We start from the raw sequence: 23,523 nt of genomic DNA on the forward strand, positions 1-23,523 counted from the left end.
TTTGATTGTTTTTCAGTTTCCCTTCTTCTTTGTTGAGGGATTTACAGAGGTATTGGCTGGGTCACTGCTCTGGAATGGACATGAAAATGAGTTTTATTCGGCAGCTCTGACAGTGTTCTTGGCAGTGTGTGGAAAGACAAACTTGAGTCCAAAGTACCTCTGAGCTGCTGCCTTGATCTTCTCATTCCTTAAGCTGTAGATGATGGGGTTGAGCAGGGGGGTGAGGAAGTAGTACAGCCCACCTATGAAAATGCGCCCAATGGGGGAAATGCTGTCCACTCTCAGCCCTATATACACCACAGCCATGGAGACGTAGTACAGCACCACCACCACTACGTGGGAGAAGCACATGTAGAAGGCCTTCATCCGGCTCTGCATAGATTTCATTTTCACCACCGATATTATGATCCTGCAGTAGGTAAACAGCACAAATATGAAGGGCCCCCAGACAACCAACATGGCGACAAACAGGGCGTAATTCACCCGGGCCGTCACATCAGCACAGGCTAGAGACATTACAGAGGGGTAGTCACAGAAACAATGTAAGACATGGTTGGAGGTACAGAATGGTAGTAAACTGGCCAGGACCACAGATACCAGCGGGGAAAGGAAACCCAGTACCCAGACTGTGGCCATCATCATGAGACACACCCTGGTGCTGATGATGGTGTTGTAATGCAGTGGCTTCACCACAGCCACATACCGATCGTAAGCCATGGCTGCCACAAGGAAAACTTCAGTGGCACTGGTAGAAATTAAAACGTACATCTGCAGAAGGCAGCCTGTGAATGAAATCCTGTTGTAGCCCAGCAGCACCGCCAGCAGCTTGGGTGTGATGGTAATGGTCAGCAGCACATCCAGGACAGCCAAGTTCCACAGGAAGATGTACATGGGTGTGTGGAGCCGGGGGTCCAGGGACACCAGCACCACGATCATCAGGTTCCCCAGGATGGTGGCCAGGAAGAGGAGGAGGAAGATGAAGAAGAGTGTGGTGTAGTGCTCCTGCAGGCCTGGCAATCCCACAATGATGAAATAGGAGGCTGAGGGCAGGGAGGCGTTGGGGTCACTCATGACTCAGAGCCACACAGGGTCTATGAAGAGAAGAGGGGCAGCTGGGAGGACAGGGGGACACTGGCTCACTTATGCATTTCTCTAAATTGAAGAAGTAAACAACTAACAAGAAAAACAGAAAACAGAAAAACTAAAAAAACAGATGTAATTATTTTGATTTCAATCTCTCTTTTCAATGGTATAATATAATGAAATCTGTACAAGTGGTCATGTAATATATTTGATATCATATTAAATAGCACATCAATCACATGTCTTCAAATATTGCTTTTATATCTCAATGTAATTTAAGGTTCCTATGTCTATACAGTGCCCTCCAGATTCATTCATAGCTCTCAATAAATAGGAACAAAAAACACTGAAGAACTGCATTTCTTTCCCTGTGTGTCTGTGTGAACAAGGTCACTGTCTCACTGTCTCACTGTGCTACGGTACTGTGCCATAGTGCAACCCTGATACCCAGGGGAACAGAGTCTGATAAGAACCAGTTTTCTCCAGCAATTTGGTCTTGATACATCGTACAAACCCCCCTTATATTAAACATTACATATGCCTTAATTCTCCCTGGTTTAACCATATATGGGTCTTCCTGAGCAGATATAAGGCAGAAACCGAACTTGCACTCTTCACAGGACAGACATGTGGGCCTGTTATCTCTTTCTCCTGTCTGGTCTGCATAAAAGTGCCTGTAGTTTGTAACTTCTCTAAGACTGTTCTTGAGATCGCCTCTTGAACCTCTTCCTTGCAGCTGCTTGTAATAAAAACTTTTGATTGGAGGTGCATGTCTCTCTGGATTTCTGCAACTCATATCAAAGAAAGTTTTATGGATCGCATTATGTGTTCTGATGAAAAAAGGCTAAGAATGTTATACTGTAATCAATAAGTAATTTAATTCCAGAAAACATGAGGGTCAGATTTATTCATACCTATAAGTGTTCTTTAAATACAATCCAACAAAAACAAATCCACAACAACTTTCTGCTCTGCTAAAGTTCAGTGGGAGCTTCTGGAAATATATAGAGACTTCCTGAAGGTTTCCTTTATCAAAAGTGGTTATTCAAGAATTAATACATCTGGCGAAAACTATCAATGTTTGTGAATATATCTTGTTAACAAATGTATATGTATTAGATGAAAAATATTACATTTTGAGGTTTAAAATATATGTATATATTTAAATATTTACAATATATGCTGCATATAGAAAAATACAATTCATGAATGTGATCTAATTGATTAACAACACATAAGTTAGAAACATATTTAGAAAACATGGTATTGGTGAAAATCTGTAAAATATATAATAGGAGTGTCATTGAATATCATCATTTAACCTCCTTAGATGAAACAGTATAAAGCAATATCAGAGTAATTCTGTGGTAGAATCTGAATTTCAAAGTAGTTTGAAAGAAGATCAAACCTTCAGAAGTCAGTTCGTGTCTGTGGTCTGTGTCTCAGTGTGGAGTGAAGTTCAGTGCCAGGTACCTGGGCTGTGTGTCTGTTCACTTCAGTCTTCAGCTCCAGTCACAGCTCTTCTGGACCAGTCTCTTCACGTGTTGTTTTTTATGAGCGTCCTCTCGCACTGACCCCAGAGGCTGCTGTCTGCAGTGCTGCAGTCTTTATTAACCCTCAGAGAGACACAGAGAAGGGGAGCACCAAAGGGATCAGACACACAGGGCTTACAGTGAGAAGAAAATACTTTTATCAGTTCCTGAAGCATCTTAGTGGAAACTTCAGAGACTGACAAGGTAGCAGGATTAATGTAACAAGCACAACAAAACCAATCAAACAAAACAAAACATATACACATCACAAGGTTAAACATTCAAACTGAAATACCTTTTCTAGAGAGTGCATTAAGTAATCCTGTGACTTGTATTGCTTAATGGTGTCTGTTTCTATGTGAAATGTTTCCTTCACTCTTTAAAGCTGTTTATTCAACAAAGATAGCTGAGAAAAGCAGCACAGACAGTGAACAGCATAGTAAAGCTCCACACCGAAAACTGATCCTCAAATTGGAGGCTGTAGGCATTCAGGGTAATGTAACTAGATGGATTATGAACTGGTAGATGTATAGGAAACAGAGGGTGTTGATTAGAGGAGTTGCAAGGTATTCCATGCAGGTAACAGAAATGTCCACTATAATTACACTATGGGAGGAATAGAACTAGATGAAGTAACGCATGAGAAAGACCTAGGAGTCTATGTGGACTCCTCACTTTCTCCATCCTAACAATGTGGGGAAGCAATAAAAAAGGCAAACACAATGCTAGGGTATATTGTCAAAAGTATATAGTTTAGAACAAGGGCATTAATGTTCAGACTGTATAATGCTGTGTCATCCTCACTCACCGATTCCCCTGTTCGCCACCAGAGGTCGTCATCTCCCAAGTTCTAAACCATTCTCTCCATTCATTAGCATCAATCACTCCAGTTACATTCCACAGAGCCATGTGCACATGCTAGCTTCTGTCTCCAACTCTATTGGCCCTGCACCTCACATCCCTGTCCTCTGCTTCACCCAGGTCTCTATTTAAACCCCTGCATCTCCACAAATCAATGCTCAGTTTTGTTCTTCCTTGTGTAGACAATTCTAAGTATTCCAGATATCTTTTCAAGTGCCTTTCGCCTGTTTCCTTGACCACTGCCTCTCGGATTCTCCCTAAGGACTTGTTTTGCCTGAATCACCGCCTGCCCTTTGACTACTCTCTTGCCTGTCCCTTTGGATCCTGTTTGCCTGCCCTAGACCCTCGTCTATCTCTACTCTTCTCCTTCTCTCTGCGCCTGGGTTATCCAGTCCGGTGCACCGGTCAGCCGTGACAAAAGCGCTAATTAGAGCTCATCTGGATACTGTGGACAGTTCTGGGCTCCACACTTCAAGAAAGATATTGCTGCTCTAGAGGCAGTTCAGAGGAGAACAACCAGACTTATTCCAGGTCTGAAGGGAATGTCCTACTCGTAGAGACTGAGGGAACTGAAGCTTTTCACCCTGGAACAGAGGAGACTGGGGACTTGATTCAAGTCTTCAAAATCATGAAAGGCTTCGACCACATCAAACCAGAGGAGCTGTTCCAGATCTGCAGGGACACACGGACCTGTGGACACAAATGGAAATTGGGCTTAAAGGCATTCAAGACAGAAATACAGGAGACCCTTCTTCACACAGTTGTTACAATCTGGAACAAACTCCCCAGGGACACATGCACATGGGGACACAAATGGAAATTGGGCTTCAGGGCATTCAGGTGTCACAGCCACCATATAGCACTGACACTCTATCCCCAGTAGATGTCACCATCACCCTTCCTTACCAGTTACTTCTCCCAACTTCATTTAATTGATCAACATTCCTGAGCACCATCACCCTCGGCTCCCATTCGCACTGCACCTCCAAACTATTCCGAGCTGTCTTCCTGTGCTTTGTTTAGCCTTGTATCTTCTGCATATCCTTGGCCTTCTGCTTGACTTCTGAACCACGACTTTGCTCCTCCCCTGATTGCCTGTTGCCTGATCCCCTGACCCTTGTGCGTGACCACGACCACGTCCTTGCCCTGCCTTGATTGCCCTGTCCTGATGGTACCCGGCCCACACCTGTCTGACCATCCCTCACAGCACTGCAACTAGGTTCCCCTGTTCCTGTGCCCCACAGTGTGTGACAAATGGATTATATAATTCCATCCTTATTCTACAAACTAAACCTTGTGATGACTGTTGTACAGAGACCATATAAAAAGTGCATCACCCCCGATCAAGGCTTAAAAATGTCTTAAGAATGTCTTACCCAAAAGCGATGGATGTTGACAGGCTCTACAACCCTCTCCAATCCCGGGATCTACATTGGTTCTATTCACCTGTATACATGCCTGAAACCTCTGACTGCTGCCACCCTCCGGGACCTCAACCCCCGATTCCGCAAGACGAAACAGGATACTTTGTGATGGATATTGAAGTTAGTCTCTGGGATGCACAGGCTCAGGAGATCCTGAATGGTTCTGCTTTTGCTGCACTGTCTATCGCTGACTCGTCTCAGGAAGGGGGCGTTCCAGCGGTTGTAGAAACAACCCACAGCCCGCCGAGTGACCCAATGAGCAGCAGCTGTCCCAGGGGCATGATGAAGACGAAGGATTTATGCCCGGCATGTGGGTCGATGTAAGCAGAGTTGTTAAAAGCGCCTTGGTGTATATTCTGCAGGCTCTTATCGACTGAACCCTGAAATCAGTCTGTCATCTAGGGAATCACCCTAGCAAGTTGAGGCACAGCTGTCTGTTTGAACCAGATGCCTATTATTTCCGATTCTATTTCAATGTGTTTTACAGGAGACTGAACAAACCATGGCTGAAGCCAGTGCTAATCAAGGAGCTATCTTACTCCCACATGTGGGCCACCCCTGGGCAAGTCCAGAAAATCATAGATGAGATTTTGCTGGAGCTGAAAAATGAGCCGTCTATAAAAGAGAAACTTGTTCAGCGGCAAACTCCCCAGATGAAGGATCTGTACTACAACTCGGCCAAGGCCAGTGGTTTGGCTGGTAAGAAAGGTTTTCAAAGAGGACTCGCTGAGGCTGGGGTTAAGGCTAAGGATGATGTTGTTTCAGAATGGCTAAGGGAACAAGATGCCTATACCCTACATAAACTGCTCAGAATTAAGAAGAAATCGTGTCTATGTGACTGACATAGACTCACAATGGCAGATGGATCTAGTTGATATGTCAAATTTATCAAAACATAACAATGGTCACAAATTTATGTTGATGTGCATCGATGTGTTATCGAAATACGCAGGTAGTGTGGTGACAAGGGCCTTTGAGGATATATTGTCCCAGGGTTGGTGTCCAAAAAAACTGCAGACTGATAAAGGAAAAGAGTTTCTCAACAGAGAATTTCAGAATCTGTTGAAGAGACAATATACATAATTTCACCACCGGTAATGAGCTTCATCGGTTGTGGAGAGATTTAACCGCACCATGAAGACCAAAATGTGGAGATATTTTACAGCTGTCAACACGTTCAAGTATGTTGATAAAGTTCAGGATTTTATCGAAGCTTACAACCGAGGATATCACAACCAGCATTAAAGTGTTGCCTATAGATGTTAACAAGAGTAATTCTTTTAAGGTCTATAAAAATGTATATGGTCCCTTTATTAAGACAGAGAAAACTACTTATAAGTATGTCTACTTATGTCGGTGATGTGGTGAGAATTTCAAAGTTGCGCAACACTTTTTGCCAAAACAAACATTTTCCGATTAATATTTTACAGTTACCGAGCAGTTGGCTAGAGACCCCCCTGTGAACCGGTTGAAAGACTATGACGGGGAGGAAATAGAAGGGACATTTTACGCTGCTGAGTTACAAACAATTATTGTGGGTAAAGATAGAGTATTCAGAGTTGAAAAGATAATAACGGAAAAAACCCAAAACCGGAAAAAATATGTGTTAGTGAAATGGAGAGGCTGGCCTGAAAAGTTCAATAGCAACAGGTTTGCGATATTCAAGCCTTATAACAAGAGGCCCGCCTGGGTGTGGTGGGGGGCATTACTTTCATTTCTCAAGATGGAATCAGACGGCTTTCTATGTGACTCTACCCTGTAACTCCTCTCTCGATATATATCCTAAAAATGAAATATACAGTTACACGGTGCAATTTGGAAAATCTATAAATCTAAGGGGTTCATGAGAAGTGGGGTTGGTGGAAATACAGTATCCTTACACTTGGTCTATTTCACAAAATAAGGATGCCAACTTCTCAGTTTTTGATCATGTTAAAAAGAGTCAATGGTCATTCACGATACAAGGAGGTTATTACGACAGTGTGGATAAAATATTAGATGAGATGAATAAGCAGTTCTCAGATGGGAACCCCTCCCTCAAGTTATATTACAATCCTATTAAAAACCAAGTGTACATTGTGTCAAAAGCTGGCCTTAGTATTCAAACCAGCGGGGCCCTGGGACGTATATTAGGTTTCTATACCGACACGGAGAACTCATTCTCAGACGTGGTGGCCCCCTTCCCGGCCGATATCAGGGGTGGTTTTTACACTCTTTACATCTATACAGACATCATTGCCCACCAGAGGGTCAGGGATAGTTACGTGCCTCTTTTGAGAAATGTACTTATTAAAGGTAAAAGCAATGACATGATCACAGTTACTTATGACAAGCCGCACTACGTACCAGTCTCAAAGACACACTTTGACAACATCACGATCAAAGTAAAATCAGATCAGAATATCAACGTACCACTCTGTTTCGGTAAAGTTATAGTCAAACTATATTTTCAAGCTGTGAAACAGTGTGTACATTATCAAAATGGATATCTCAAGGGGATATGTCGATCCTCGTGCCTATGTGGATTATTACAAAATGCAAGCCGGGAATGGCTTGCCCGGGTTTGTATGAGCCCCCACTATGTATGGGGCTGGTCTAGGTGGACTCTTTCATGGTCTTTTTAGAATGGACGTACCCCTGCTCAAGAGAGGCTTTGCTATAGCCAGACCCCACTTGAAATCAGCGGCTAAAAACATTGTTAGTGACGTGTTCGCCAATGTTATGAACCGCTCGGCTAGCCATGAGCATCAGGAGGGTTCGGGACTCATGGTGCTGTTGAGGGGCAGGGGTAAAAGAAGAAGCAGCAGACATCCACCAGGGCAACGAAGACCCCTGGCTAACAAAAAATGCAGACTCGCTCATTCTTCAACACACTGCAGAAACCCGCGGAGACGGAAGCAGCAGAAGAAAAAACCTGCAAAAAGAAAGTCTCAAATAAAGACCAATAGAGCCTCAGGTTACATCTTTTAAACATGTCTTTTGTCCATAGCCTATAAGAAGAATGTGTTAAATCAGAAATGGACCTGTTTACAGTCCCGTACACCCAAACGAGTATAGATAAAAGCATCTATGTAGAGATTCCGCCTCTTTCCGCAATTTCAGAAATAGTCCCTGTGGAGTTTTCATAGCAGGAAATGGGGAAGATTATATTGATTTGAACAACACTGTCATTTTAATCAACTGCAGAGTGGATGATGAGGATGGGGATGCAACAGTGAAGGCAGCCAACGTTGGTGTCATCAATTACCCTGTGGCCACCATGTTTTCGCAAGTGGATGTGACCCTGGGTGATTGACTCATTAGTCAAAGCAGCAGTACCTACCCCTATAGAGCCATGACGGAGTGTATCCTTAATTATAGCGAGGAGAACTTAAGCAAGCAGTTCAGTCCTGGCCTGTTCTTCAAAGACACCCCAGAAGCTATGGACGACTTATATAGAGGATATAGAGGGCTTGCAAAAAAGAGCAGCCTTTTCAGCAGAAGGATGGACCTTTGAGCTAATGGGGCATATTCATGCGGACATATTTTTTCAAGAAAAACTCATGCTCAATGGGGTAGACATTAAAATTAAAATGATCTGGAGCAAAAATGCTTTCTGTCTGATGACCCCTGATATTGAAAAATATAAACTGAATATATTATCCCCAGCAGTATCCCCAACAGTTAAACTAGGACACGTGCAGGGGTTAATGACGGCAAATGCCAAGTACCCGATAGAAAGGGTCTATATGAAAGTCCACAGTATCCCCGCAGGGACTCGAGTGATGAATCAAGAAAATGTTTTTCTAGGGCAGCTCCCAAAACAGGTTATTATAGGTCTAGTGGATAATGATGCCTTTACCGGGGTTTACAACAAGAACCCCTTTAACATTATAACGCCCAATTTATAGTGTTGTACGTCGACGGAGTGCAGGTGCCGTCCAAACCTTTTCAACCGGACTTTGAAAACAGCAATGCTGTTCGGGAATATTACAGTCTTGTATTGGCTATGGGTCGCCATCTCAAGGATCAACCTCTGGTGATCAATCGCCAGGAATACTGTAGCGGCTACACGCTGTACGGCTTCAACCTGACCCCCGACGAAGAGTGTGGACAACATTTTTCACTGGTGAAAACAGGCAACATGTGTCTGGAGATGCGTTTTAAGCAGTCTCTACCCCGCACGGTAAATATGATCGTGTACGCTGTGTTTGACAACATTATTGAGGTGAATCAGAGAAGAAACGTTCTGTATGATTATTATTAAAATGAACACCAGAGAGCTCAATAAGCCTGTACACACAAACTGTTTCAAGGCGTCTATGCTTGCGACCAGCTGCCTAAATTTAAGATCAAAAATTTACCCGCAATGTACATAATCAATACTCACCCTAAAAATATGCCTGGAGTACATTAGATGGCTATTTATCTAAGGGAGGAGCACCGTGGTGAATTTTTTGATTCCTATGGCCACCCCCCAGATTTCAGACCTTACCCCCGGAGGATCCATAACTTTTTGCTCAACAACTATCAAGAAAACCTTTACAACGGGCGTCAAGTACAAAGTCTGCAGACCACCACTTGTGGCCAACATTGTGTGTTTTTCTTATATCATAGAGGCCGATCATATCCAGACATTATGACTCTGTACAGCGATGATTTAGAACAGAATGATAAAAAAGTGACAGTTTGTCAGGACAATGTATCCTGCCCCTTATATTCCTGTTACTTATGGATCTAACCACCCTTGTATACAGACTGGCTGCTCTAGTGAGGATTTTAAAAGATCTCATGCATGTTAAGGAGAAAAATAGGAATCAGTCTTTGAAGAAAATCATTTATTTAACACACTTATTATACAAGACACGGTGCATGTTATAAAGAACACATTTGTAAACACTTGAAAAATAAAAGATAAAATAAATAATTACAATTGGTTGTCGGTCTTCATTCACTGTTTTACAAATAATAACAGGCTATTAATAAGCGACCCAACATGTGCTAGGTCCTGAGGTCCTTCGCTTAGCACTGGGTGAGTAATGAGCAGTTGGGGTTTTAGCTCCCCATTCAGCCTCCCCCTCTTTACACATGTGTATTTTTTGGCGTGTCTCCTGGTTAGGCACTGTTGATTGGGGAATGTTCAGACAGGCCATCGCATGTAGAAAAGAATTCCAGCCTACAGGTCTGCGGCTAGCAGGGATCTTATTAGTACTAGTGACACTCTTCAGCAAATCAAACATATGTAATCCTTTGATCTATTGCCCTTTAAAAACAAATTTCCCCTATTCATTCCAAGCCGTTACCTGCGGTTTCTGAACCATTTTGTGTAGGATATATTCAGCATTTCTTTTGCTTCTGGAAGTCATGTTTCTTAAAACATCGGTTACAACATCGACCTCTGGCGAGGAGGAAGAGCCCTCAACAGGATCGGTATCCGCAATCACAGCGGCCTGAGCATCAAAACCCTTATCAGCCACAGCCCCCACATCCACAACCCCGTTTTCTTGAGAGGCCATGTTTAAAGTTAAGGTGTTGTAATCTTTTTCCCCCTGCCGAACCAGACGGAGATATCGTTGTAACGTGGCACTATACAATTTGGTTTTGGAATGCTGATTTAAATCACCCCTGGCTAATATAGCTTTCATTTCAGAGTCCAAGTTATTTTCGACAGTTTGTCTGAGGGTTTCTGGCCCGACAACATTTTTTCTCAGTTTTTCAAGCTGTTCCTGAGGGACCAAAAACATTTTCTGAGCATGTTCCATTATTAAAACGTTTGTGCTTTTAAGTCGGAGAGCAAGTACCCGTAGGGTTTTTTGGTAGCGTCCTCAAAAGCCTCCAAAAAGAACTTTGTCTGTTTGGGGTACATTTGACGAGCCAAGACGGTAACCTGTAGTTTATCTCTGGGATTTTTAAACAGAATTATATAATTAGCGTTTAAATTAATAGTGCGGCTTTTTTTACCTTGGAAAAAAAAAATTGAACTAAATAAATAATACTTAAATTCCTATGATGAATGTAGGCTGTGAAGACTTTTTCCACTTTATTATTGTCACTGGCCAGTTCCATAAGGTCGTCAAGGACCACTAGATTAGTTTGACTTGGGGGGAACAAATCGTCGTCGCACGGTGATTCAGGGACTCCCTGTACAATTTTCAGATTTTTTTTTTTCGCTGCCAAAGCATCGTAGAGTGGCTGCCAGCAAGAGTAGAACCACACTATGTTGTTGAGATTTTGGGACTTGGTCGCTTCCACATTTTCTATGACGTTCTTTATAAGATAGTTCTTACCTGAGTTGGAGGGACCGGCTATAATACATGAAAAAGGATGCTGAAGTCTGTTATCAAAACCACCGCTAATATCCATAAGGTAGAGTGTTATAGTCGGGCATCAACACCCCTTTATTGTACACCACCCTGAACCGTTTGTTAAGTGACCTATTTTCCAACGTGTAACCCTTTTTATTCCGATAGATTTGGTTTCCAGAAGTTATAATCTCACGAGGAGGCACGTTTTTTTCGGTTACAAAACTTTGGACCAGGGTCATCAAGTTATTCCGGCCCCCAAATAATGTCTCCTGGGGTTCGAGACGTTCTGGAAAGTCAAAGGTTTCCATGAAGCACCGCACCCCCTCATCCTGCTGCTTCAGGGCTGTCCACTCATGTTCCAAAATCACCACCACGTTCAAACCATAGGTGCTTTTTAAAGTTTCAATTCGTTCCTGAAAATCATAGTACATATCACCACAGAGTTTTTGAGTTACGGGATTAAATGTGTTTGGAACGAAACATTGCGGGCACCCGTGGAAAATACAACCGGCAAACTCGTAAGCGGTAGGGACCCATTTTGACCTCCCCGCGGTTTAAAGCATGACTGATCATTATGTCATCCTGGGTAGTTAGATATTCCAACCACTGTATGGAGACAGTCGAAAAGTTTTTTTGTCTAGTTGTCAGAAGTGGTGACGGCTATAGTATTTTTCTGCAAGAAATTGGCTCGATACATTTTCATACAGAGAGATGCTATAGTCACGCATTGTAAAAGGTCAAGCCCAGAGGTCTTGATAACCTCGGCTCGAAAACTTACACATGCTTCTTTAAGGATCGCCACATCATTTTTGCAATAGGCAGCCATCTACTCTCTGAAGTCACAAACACCACCCTTAACAGCATTGTACCATTTAACACTAGAAGCGCCGACATTTCAAACTACCTTCAAGCGCCATAGCCGGTCATTGTAACCGATAGCTCTTTAATAGCTGTGATATGACGATCAAAGGCAAACCATCATATAAAACTCAGAAGTTGTATTCATGAACTTCAAATCCAACATTTGCATAGCACAAATGTAGTATTTAAATTGAAATATAATCTTAAAACATTGATATTATTGCTATAAATAACAACGCACTTTTTTTTTAAACGTGCACACTGCAGTCAAAACATGAATAACTATATAGTCTACAATAAGCAAAAAGCTCAAAAATGGCATACAATAAGATAATGAAACAAGTGCAAATGTAAATATTGAAATAATTCTCAAAAGCAATATTTTATAGTTCAAAAATAACTATTGCATTTATCAAAACATAATTGTACACTAAAGTAAACATTTTCAACACCATGTAAACTTTGTTTTCAACATATAGTGCTTGTATTCACTGTAGTTTTGTATTTCAATAAACTATTTACTATATATTTAGCCTGCATACCTGACAGCTCGTACAGTCACACAGGACAGTTTCTGTACTTTCCTGCATGAGCTCGTCCCTCACACTGCATTTTGACAGCCTCTCCAGGTGAATACTTTTGCTCCATGAATATATACCATCATAATAAATGCTCCTCCGCTGATAATGTCCGTGAATCATTATTTTGTTCGATGTGCCTGCGTTATTGCACTCTGTACTGTGCAGTAGCGATCGCGTATTGATCAGTAGAGTAAAAGCACTTGGTACCACTTGGTGCCATTCACTCGCAATGTTTTCACAGCACTGGCACAAACCCACGAAATATCTGTCATTGCCCGTATCACTGATGCCCCCTGAATCAGTCATGTTCATATACACTCACCTAAAGGATTATTAGGAACACCTGTTCAATTTCTCATTAATGCAATTATCTAACCAACCAATCACATGGCAGTTGCTTCAATGCATTTAGGGGTGTGGTCCTGGTCAAGACAATCTCCTGAACTCCAAACTGAATGTCTGAATGGGAAAGAAAGGTGATTTAAGCAATTTTGAGCGTGGCATGGTTGTTGGTGCCAGACGGGCCGGTCTGAGTATTTCACAATCTGCTCAGTTACTGGGATTTTCACGCACAACCATTTCTAGGGTTTACAAAGAATGGTGTGAAAAGGGAAAAACAACCAGTATGCAGCAGTCCTGTGGGCGATAATGCCTTGTTGAGGCTACAATTTGCACAAGCTCACCAAAATTGGACAGTTGAAGACTGGAAAAATGTTGCCTGGTCTGATGAGTCTCGATTTCTGTTGAGACATTCAGATGGTAGAGTCAGAATTTGGCGTAAACAGAATGAGAACATGGATCCATCATGCCTTGTTACCACTGTGCAGGCTGGTGGTGGTGGTGTAATGGTGTGGGGGATGTTATCTTGGCACACTTTAGGCCCCTTAGTGCCAATTGGGCATCGTTTAAATGCCACGGCCTACCTGAGCATTGTTTCTGACCATGTCCATCCCTTTATGACCACCATGTACCCATCCTCTGATGGCTACTTCCAGCAGGATAATGCACCATGTCACAAAGGTCGAATCATTTCAAATTGGTTTCTTGAACATGACAATGAGTTCACTGTACTAAACTGGCCCCCACAGTCACCAGATCTCAACCCAATAGAGCATCTTTGGGATGTGGTGGAACGGGAGCTTCGTGCCCTGGATGTGCATCCCACAAATCTCCATCAACTGCAAGATGCTATCCTATCAATATGGGCCAACATTTCTAAAGAATGCTTTCAGCACCTTGTTGAATCAATGCCACGTAGAATTAAGGCAGTTCTGAAGGCGAAAGGGGGTCAAACACAGTATTAGTAAGGTGTTCCTAATAATCCTTTAGGTGAGTGTACATGGCATTTCCAAAACGAGCTCTCTTCATTCGCCAGACTGACTGTATTGTAAAGGGGCAGGCAGGATTATGCGTTATATTCGAGTTATTATGCATTTAAATGACCGGTCAAAATAACCCGATTTTGGCTATTCTAGGTAAATGTGTTTATAACTTATTTATTTTCGTGTTTATCCAGCTAAAACGTGGTAGGCATGTTTAATACATATATTTAGGAAAAGTCACGAACGGGTATGTGCAGTGTATTTAGGAACACAGAGTAATTCAAATTTTAATAACCAAATCGGTCTAATTGACCGGCTCGAGTGATAAGTGTGTGCCCCTAAATGTGAATGTACAGAATGTCCTGAAGGCGTCTCATGGAGCAGAGTGACCTTTGTAATAGTATCTTTCCAATGCATCCTTTGGTTTTCCTTGAGTCATGAGGTTTATTGCCTTTGATACTAAATCCATTTGTCCTCAGTCACATGGAGCCTCCAGAACCAAGAGTTTTGCTCCTCCCGAGTGAGGGACGGTGTCGTTTAGTAGAAATTTAGAGAAAGTCTGCCAACGAGGGTGTTTTAATTGCAGCTGTAACCATAGTAAATACATTATGAGGTTTACAGACATAGCAGAATAGTAACTACTGATATCAATCCTTGTAACAAAATCATACCCAGATTACCAAAGGTATCAGCAAGCCATTCCCAGAGGGTTTTTCCTCCGGAGGACTGGTGTATCTTTGTAGTTGCTTTCCTAATGTGCTCTATAAGATTATCAGTGTGTTCGGAGTTATCTGGTATGTAAGTACAGCATTCATGCCCTATAATGGCACATGTCCCTCCATGTGCTGCTAGCAGGAAATCTAGAGCTAGCCTGTTCTGGAGGGCAACAGTTCGCGTAGCCACTATTTCAGTTGTTAAATTGCTGAGAACTTCAGTTGTAGAAATACTTAATGTTTCTAATATACCAGCTACTAATCTGATTTCCTTTATTGCTCTTCCAACTCCATACATAGGAAATAGTATGGAAGCAAACCTGTCTCCTTCCCCTATCTCACGTTTAGGGTGAGTAAATTGTTCTATATCTGGAAGGTATTTATCTTCAGTGTGGCGCAAAGCTGGCACCACAAATCCTAAATAACAAGAACCTGTGAACTTACAAGGAAGTCCCCAATATGCCCACATGCCACATATCCAATAAGTCCCATTCCATGGGGCGTAAAATCGACAAGTCTGATACCTAAAGTCAAGGCCATCGATAGCCACAGTGTGATTACAAGTACTATTACCTATAAATTGGGATTGCATGGTTTGGTTATAGTATGAAACACACACAGATCCTTTGTTACTGTGAGCCAAGTCAATATATGGCATTTTAAAATCTCTTCTATTCTGATCCATCTTCGGTCTAAAGTACCATTCTCCTGTGATGCCTAAGCCATAATCATATGCATACCATACATTAGAGGCAACTCTAAGTTGTGAATAATCAGAAAATACTGGAATTGGAATGGGGATCATTGGAACCCCTTTCTCAGTGTCGTGTGGAATGTGGGAACAAACCCAACATTTCATCTTATTAAGGGCATTTGCAAAGGTGCATGGCATTTGGATACATTTGTTATCTCTTCATGATTCAACTAAGGACAGGCAGATCAGTCCATATACTGTAGTGTACACAGTCATCTTCATGCTGGATTATCCCTTAGTACCTGTAGGGGGACAAAACCTTTACCAGTTAGGGGAATGTCTCTCAAAATTCTAGGAAATCTGCAACTGTTGCTTTCCTAGGAATGAGAAAAGATAAGGGTTTAGTACACAGTTCTCCTGGATTATAATTTTTAACTTGTGACCAATGTTTCCATCTAGTACCCCTGTCCTGTCCATCAATACAGACTGCAGTGTCTGTAGAAAGAAGGACATGATGCGGTCCTGTCCATTTGGGCCTGAGCCCTGGTCTGCTTGGGATTATTTTACACATTAATTGCGAACCAACCTCAGGAAGTGTTGTTGGCATTTCCTCTTTGAGTTCCAAGTCCCTGAGGGACTGGAGATCACGTGCTTGTGTTCTAAGTTTTTTTAAGTGTGTACATAGCTGTGCCACATATTGTTTAAGATAGTCTTTGAATGGAGCACTGGGATCAATGGGACCCCAGATGCCAGCAGGGAGTTGCAAAGCTCTCCCTGTCATGAACTCATATGGAGAAAGCTGAGTACTCCGATTAGGTTACGCTCTAAGTTTATACAGCACACCGGGGAGCGCTACTGTCCATCCCTTGCCTGTAGTTAACAGGGCTTTTGCCAAACTTTCCTTCAGTGTCCATCTATTATTAGATTCCATCTTTATTTTCCTGGATCCATCAACATATAGTTCCAAGTCAGGGTCTGTGAGGGGGTTTTCTAGGAAGCGACTGTGGTCCTCCTGGAGCACCAGCTCAGAGCATGTATGCTCTTCTCCCTCCCCTAACATCCCATCTTCTGGGTTTACTTGTGTGTCTTTTATTATTTGTATGGATTTATCTCTAGTTAGCAAAACGGCTTCCCAACTAGCTCGTCTACTATCGGAGACTGAACGCAATTTGCCGGTGTGTAATAATTCAACTAACGTGTGTCCTGTGTGCAGAATCAACTGTGTGTTCATTACAATCGGCTCGCATGCCTGCACTGCCCAAGAGGCGCAGTCTACTGCTGCCATACAGCGATGCATGCCTGCTGCTACCGTAGGTTGCTTTGTGGAGTAATAGGCGACGGGATGTTGCCTATCCCCATGTTCCTGTGTTAGTACTGCTGTATAATAGATCCCATCTTGGGAACAGTAGAGGTGAAATGGTTTGTGTGAAATGTGTGAAATTAGGGATGAAAGTGCTGCAATAATTAAGGAGCCCCATAACTTTACGCACAGCCGTAACATTATGTGGTTTTGGCATATTTAGAATGGCTTCTTGCCTATTATGCGTCATAGATTTTTGTCCTTGTGAAATGTGTCCGAGATATTGAACCTTAGTTAGGCCTATTTGTGCTTTCTTAGGGCTTGCTTTAAATCCTGCTGTTTGTAAGACACCAAGGACTGTAATTAAGTGTGCGGTCTCATCAGGAGACGCAATCAAAAGATCATCCACGTACTGGATGATTAAACTATTCCAGGGTGTCAGATCTATTCCTTCTAAAGTCTTGGCCATTTACTGGTGAAAGAGTGTCGGGCTGTTGTGAAATCCCTGTGGCACTCTAGTCCACGTGTACTGTTTGCCGCATACAGTAAACGCAAATTTATCTTGGGAATCAAAGTGGAGTGGCAGGCTCCAAAATCCATTACTAATATCTAGGACCGTAAAAATTGAATGTTCGGGTTTCAAATCGTTTAATATAGTGTTGGGATTGGCTACAATCGGGTGTAACCGAGGTGTAACTTTATTCAATTGTGTGTAATCAATTGTAAGTCGCCATGAGCCATCTGGTTTGGCCATTGGCCAGATTGGAGAATTAGTGGTTGAATGCATTTTGCGTATTATTCCTTCATTTTGCAATGTTTGAATAATTGTCTGAACTGCCGTAAAAGCTTCTGGTTTAATAGGATACTGTTTATGTGCTTTGTGTAATGGACCTGGGATAACTATAGGTTCTATTTTTTTTGCCAGACCACAATCTTGTTTATGTGTTGCCCAAACATCAGGAAATGCCTGACACACATGTCCAAGTGGTGTGTCTGGCCATATGTGAGGTGTTGATGGTGTGAGTGAGATACTAGCACAATTTGTTGTGTATCTTTGTGTATCCTTTTTATTCCTGTGTGTATTGGTCCATATTATGCGATTATTATTAGCATCCACTAGTGCTCCGGCTTCTCAAAGGATATCTATGCCTAATATTGTCCCCTCTGGGTTTTTACAAACCCAAGAAGACACTGGTATTAGGAGATCGCCTATTTCTAAAAGTTGAGGTGTGCTGAGTGTGGCCGTGATACATGTGCCGCCTACACCTGAGATCTTTGGTCTGCGTTTAGTCAGTGGGAGGGGGAGATCGGTTATCGAGACAGAGGCGCCTGTTCCACCAACATTGAACACTGCTGACCCCCTAACAGTGCGGTTATGTGGAGGCAGGGATCTTCCCCTGTACCGACCTCGGGGGTCGAGGCGACCTATTTCCTATTTAGTTTCTCTGTCAGATCTTGGATGATCTGCAGAAGCACCGCGTTTCCTCTCGGCTGATCAGGGTTTGCTTTGGTCTGATTCCAGGGCGCTTCGTGTTCGCCTGGAGCGCCTGCCTTCCAGCACTTGTCCCCCGTGTGCCCTGTCCTCCCACAGAAAGTGCACTTAGGGCAGGTTGATTTGGACCGACAGTCTTTAGCGACATGTCCTATTTTTCCGCAATTGTAACATTTACCTCCGTTTTGTGTTATGGTAGATATAGCTCTTTACAACCGTGATGAAGTTAGTGATCCTTAGATTATTATTATCATTTCCAGCTGTTGTCCAGGTACCATCCTGCTGGGCTGGGGTTAACCCATCCCAGATTGGCCTTGGACATTTAGTTTTAATTATTATATGTATGTTTTTAGCGTGCATTTGATGTACATCTAACATCTCATAACATTTTTCCCAGAAGTCCAGATTCCCATGATTGGATTTAAGTTTTGGAAGGTCATTTAATATTGTGTGTTTCTCTCCGGGTGTAAAGGGGCGATGCACCTACTTTGTTAATGCATACAATTGTCCATCGGCAGAGAGATGTTGTCTAGTGCGCATCTCTATGGGTGCTAATTGTACTTTCTCTGACTTGAATGAACTCAAATCTGGGTAAAGTTTAGACTCTGTTCTATTATCAGTGGGGTTGTCTGAATGTTTATATGGTGGAGGGGCAGAAGCACCAAATCCACATCCCCCATATTTTTCGCATTCATGTTCCCAGGCTTTTCGGTCTAAATCATCCCAGTCAGGTTCATCGCCTTCTATATGTGCCCCCAAGGTGCTTGCGCTTGCTTCCTTACATTAATAGTTCGTTCTTTATTTTTCTCTTCCTCATTTCTAATTCTTTTCCCATTATCTATCTCTGTTTGCATCTCAGTGACTTTCTCTCTTTATTCTTTTATTGCTGTATTTTCCTCAATCATTGCGATTCGTTTCTTCTCTAATTTCACACTATATTGACAAAGAATTACGGAAGCTTTATTGGTTTTCTCTCTCTTTTCCTTATTCCACCATTCTCTATGCTGTTTGGGAACCCAGTCAGGATCCCATCCTGCCTTTTCCATCTTAAGTTGAAGTTTTTTAAACTTCTCTTGTAGGTATTCACATATAGACACGTCTTATAATGCCATTATGCCAACCCTATCTTTGCCAACGATGGGGCTATATTGTTGGACTTTACAGTACCTCCGGTTCCGTCTGGCTTTGACTGCCACTAACTCTGGCCCTAGCGTACAAGGATTTCCTTGCTTAACTTGGGGCTCAGTAGGCCTTGTCGTACCTTTAGGTTCCTTTGGTATCTCTCCCCGCAGATCTGTCTTACTTGTGAACACCCTACTGTGAACCTCCGCTGTACAGTCAACCTTTCTATTTGTTTTACCTCTACCTCTCCACAGGTTCTCTTTAAATTACAATCTGAGAGCCTCACACAATCCCGAGATCAAATCTAAATATACAGGGTGGTAATTTTTTAAAGATACTCACTGTTAAGGTACAACTTGACTGCCAGTCAAAACCCTTCAGGTACACGTGGATCGCTTCCCAAGTGTATCACAGCAACAGTAGGAACCCTTCAGTGCATTACGAGCCCGGGAAGTAAAGTCACCGACACAATGCCAGATCGTTTGTCTTCAGTTTATTTTTGAAACAACACACACTTTTATACATGTCAGAAGTCTGATTGCCAAGAGTTCCGGGGCAGGTACATACAGATATTACAAACATATTACAGATCTATTTGCTAGGCAGACATGAAATGTGTTCGATCTCATAAGTCATAACATTCATAACACACTCAAGAGTTTCAGTTAACACAGCTGCACGGTTTGCCTAGTAGTAGATAACGTGGGACTCTATCTTATTTTTGGTTTGTCTGTAGAGCAGCATGTATATTGTTTATGTTATTAGCTCTGAGCTGTTCCTCAAAATATAATATAAATATAGGGAGTTTGCGGTTTGACATTTCCAAGAAGTCAAGTCAAGAAGGCCGTGAGTTCAATTGTCTAGACCTTCACAGAAATAGTTATGCGCGAGTATGTTATTTATGATATTATTTCTGCAACAATGACAAATTTCAGCCCCCCTTGCCACGGCAACATTTCCAGTGAGATATTTTAACAATGTTAATTCTGCAACTTCTGTTAAAGGCTAATCCTACAATAAGAATACAATACAATGAGTTACATGGTTACAGTAGGTTAAATAATCAGTATGCCCATCAAACTTAATTATCCCCAACAGTTAATATATGAATATGTTATATAAAAATCCTTACACTCACCCTTGTTTTGGTCCCGGGAGTGGAGGCAAGTTCAGATCCTCTTTCTTGACGCCAAGTTGTAGAAACGTCTCGGAAATAATTGGAGAAGTCGTTGAGATAAAGCAAATAAAACTTTAATCAGCCGGCTCGGAAGCTCCACGTCAGGAAAAATTCCTTCAGTGAGATAGGAAAATGACGTAACATCTTATGGCCGTTCATCCAATCAGAAGATACAGGTCCGGGTCCGTTTATGATCTGTCCTCCCATGAAGAGGTGATGGATCCAAAAAGCAGATGTCTGTCTTTGATGTGCACTAGGAAGATGCGATCCCACGGTCATCATTTACCTAGTGTCAATCACTCATTAACAGAAACAATTCCTGCCTATCTGGAGAAACGATTAAGTCATAAACAAATTTTCAGCAGACAGCTGTAGGCTATTTCGGCACTGTGTGATCTTTTATTACTGACAGGAGTTTCTAACAAATCAACCTTGTTGACCCTTTACTTAGCTTGCTAAAGCTAATCTGCTCAGTCTGTATACAAGCTACTTCTAATGCTAGTATTAATATAAAACATTATATAATTTTCACAAAACATTTTCTTCAACTTCCTATACAGAGTCTTCAGGGCCAGAAGCTGCTCACCTGCTCGCCTCAATCTGCTGGATGGTTGAAAACATCTTTGAACTGAGCCAGGAAAACCCTCAAGGTGTGTGTGATGGTCCCTGGCTGTGTCCATACCACTGACACCCATTGCAACGCTTTTCCTGTCTAAAGGGTTATGATGAAAGTAATTCTTCTGCTGTCATCTGGGAAGGCAGTGGGCTGAAAAGTGAAGTAAAGAGAGATAGTTTATTTGGATTCCTTTTGCATTGAATATATTGTCTTATTTCTGCCTTAGTCACTCTGTATACAGTTAAATTCTTAAATCCTCATGAGTCTGTTGTTACAACATAAATAACTGCAGTGGTTTTAAATATAATTAAGAAATTATTGATTTCTTCCTTTCTTTGTCTTATTCTGGGCTATGAAAAGCATTAAAAATACATACAAAAGAAAGATGATGTCACAGGCCCCGTCTAAATGCACCTCCACATATCCCCAAACGATGTCGCCATCGCCCATCACTTCTCCCAGCTTCATTCCATCATTCAACATTCCTGAACACTATGTGCACTTGTTCAATCACCCTCTGCTCCCATTCACTCTGCACCTCCCCACTTGGATTCTTGCTTCCCTCTGCTCCACATATAAACCCCTCACTGTCTTTCATACTTTGTTAAGTTTTGTCAGTGTTAGCTACAATCTCACGCCTAGTGCTTTGAAATATCATTGAGACCCCGTCCCTGGACTTCCCCTGTTTGCCTGCTCGTCTGAACCTTGCCTTTTATCATGACCACGTCCTTACCTAGCCCTTGTTTGCCCTGTCCTGTATTTGACCCACTCCTGTCTGACCACCTCTACCATGCACCGCAACTACGTCCCCTGTTCCTGTACGTTACAGATAATTCATATAACAGATTTGTGGCATGTTTTGTTGACCCTGCAGTGTCTCAAACAGCCCTCATCACTTATTTATTAATGAAATTATTAATGAACTTATAATGGTCAGCAGCATATCCAGGATAGCCAGTTTCCACAGGAAGAAGTACATGGGTGTGTGAAGCCGGGGGTCCAGGGACACCAGCACCACAATCATCAGGTTCCCCAGGATGGTGGCCAGGAAGAGAAGCAGGAAGATGAAGAAGAGTGTGGTGTAGTGCTCCTGCAGGCATGGCACTCCCACAATGATGAAATAGGAGGCTGAGGGCAGGGAAGTCTTGGGGTCAAATAAGAACCAGTTTTCATCAGCAATTTGGTCTTGATACATCGTACAAACCCCCCTTATATTAAACATTACATATGCCTTAATTCTCCCTGGTTTGATTATATATGGGTCTTCCTGAGCAGATGTAAGGCAGAAACCGAACTTGCACTCAACACGGGACAGACATGTGGGCCTGTTATTTCTTTCTCCTGTCTGGTCTGCATAAAAGTGCCTGTAGTTTGTAACTTCTCTAAGACTGTTCTTGAGATCGCCTCTTGAACCTCTTCCTTGCAGCTGCTTGTAATAAAAACTTTTGATTGGAGGTGCATGTCTCTCTGGATTTCTGCGACTCATATCAAAGAAAGTTTTATGGATCGCATTATTTGTTCTGATGAAAAAAGGCTAAGAATGTTATACTGTAATCTTAATGCATTGCACAGAGCAAGTCAGGTTTGTAATTAATAAGTAATTTAATCCCAGAAAATATGAGGGTCAGATTTATTCATACCTATAAGTATTCTTTAAATATAATCCAATAAAAACAAATCCACAACAACTTTCTGCTCTGTTCAGTGGGAGCTTCTGGAACTATATAGAGACTTCCTGAAGGTTTCTTTTATCAAAGGTGGTTATTCAGGAATTAATAAATCTGAAGAAAACTATCAATGTTTGTAAATTTATTTTGTTAACAAATATATATGTATTAAATAAAAAATATTACATTTTGAGGTTTGAAATATATTTATGCAAGTCTATTTACAAAAATATTTACAATATATGTTGCATATAGAAAAATACAATTCATGAATGTGATCTAATTGATTAACAACACATAAGTTAGAAACATATTTAGAAAACATGATATTGGTGAAAATTTGTAAAATATATTATTGGAGTGTCATTGAATATCATAATTTAACCTCCTGAGATAAAACAGGATAAAGCAATATCGGAGTAATTGGACCAGACATTTCACCTGTCGTTTTTTATGGGCGTCCTCTCGTGCTGACCCCAGAGGCAGCTGTCTGCAGTGCTGCAGTCTTTATTAACCCTCAGAGAGACACAGAGAAGGGGAGCACCAAAGGGATCAGACTCACAGGGCTTACAGTGAGAAGAAAACACTTTTATCAGTTCCTGAAGCATCTTAGTGGAAACTTCAGAGACTGACATGGTAGCAGGATTAATGTAACAAGCACAACACCAATCTAACAAAACAAAACATATACACAAGGTTAAAAATTCAAACTGAAATACCTTTTCTGGAGAGTGCATTAAGTAATCATGTGACTTTTATTGCTCAAAGGTGTCTGTTTCTATGTGAAATGTTTC

The 23,523-nt window shown here is 41.9% G+C and overlaps 1 protein-coding gene across 1 annotated transcript; it reads right to left on the reverse strand.

The window, feature by feature from the left end:
- Positions 1-93: 93 nt before the first annotated feature.
- Positions 94-22,257, reverse strand: LOC136751689 (olfactory receptor 2AT4-like). The gene is made up of 2 exons (XM_066707481.1): positions 21,987-22,257; positions 94-1,040 (listed from the first exon to the last, which is right to left on the reverse strand). The coding sequence occupies exons 1-2, from the start codon at positions 22,255-22,257 to the stop codon at positions 94-96; spliced, it is 1,218 nt and encodes a 405-aa protein (XP_066563578.1).
- Positions 22,258-23,523: the final 1,266 nt, after the last annotated feature.

Source organism: Amia ocellicauda, chromosome 6, assembly GCF_036373705.1.
Source record: "Amia ocellicauda isolate fAmiCal2 chromosome 6, fAmiCal2.hap1, whole genome shotgun sequence".
NCBI classification, from domain to species: Eukaryota; Metazoa; Chordata; class Actinopteri; order Amiiformes; family Amiidae; genus Amia; species Amia ocellicauda.

Bases quoted from the DNA above. Each gene is read 5' to 3' on its own strand.
- LOC136751689 (XM_066707481.1), bottom strand. From the start codon at position 22,257: ATGTATCAAGACCAAATTGCTGATGAAAACTGGTTCTTATTTGACCCC. The intron at 1,041-21,986 runs GTTCATTAATAA...CCCTGCCCTCAG, and splicing joins TATGCTGCTGACCATTATAA to CCTCCTATTTCATCATTGTG.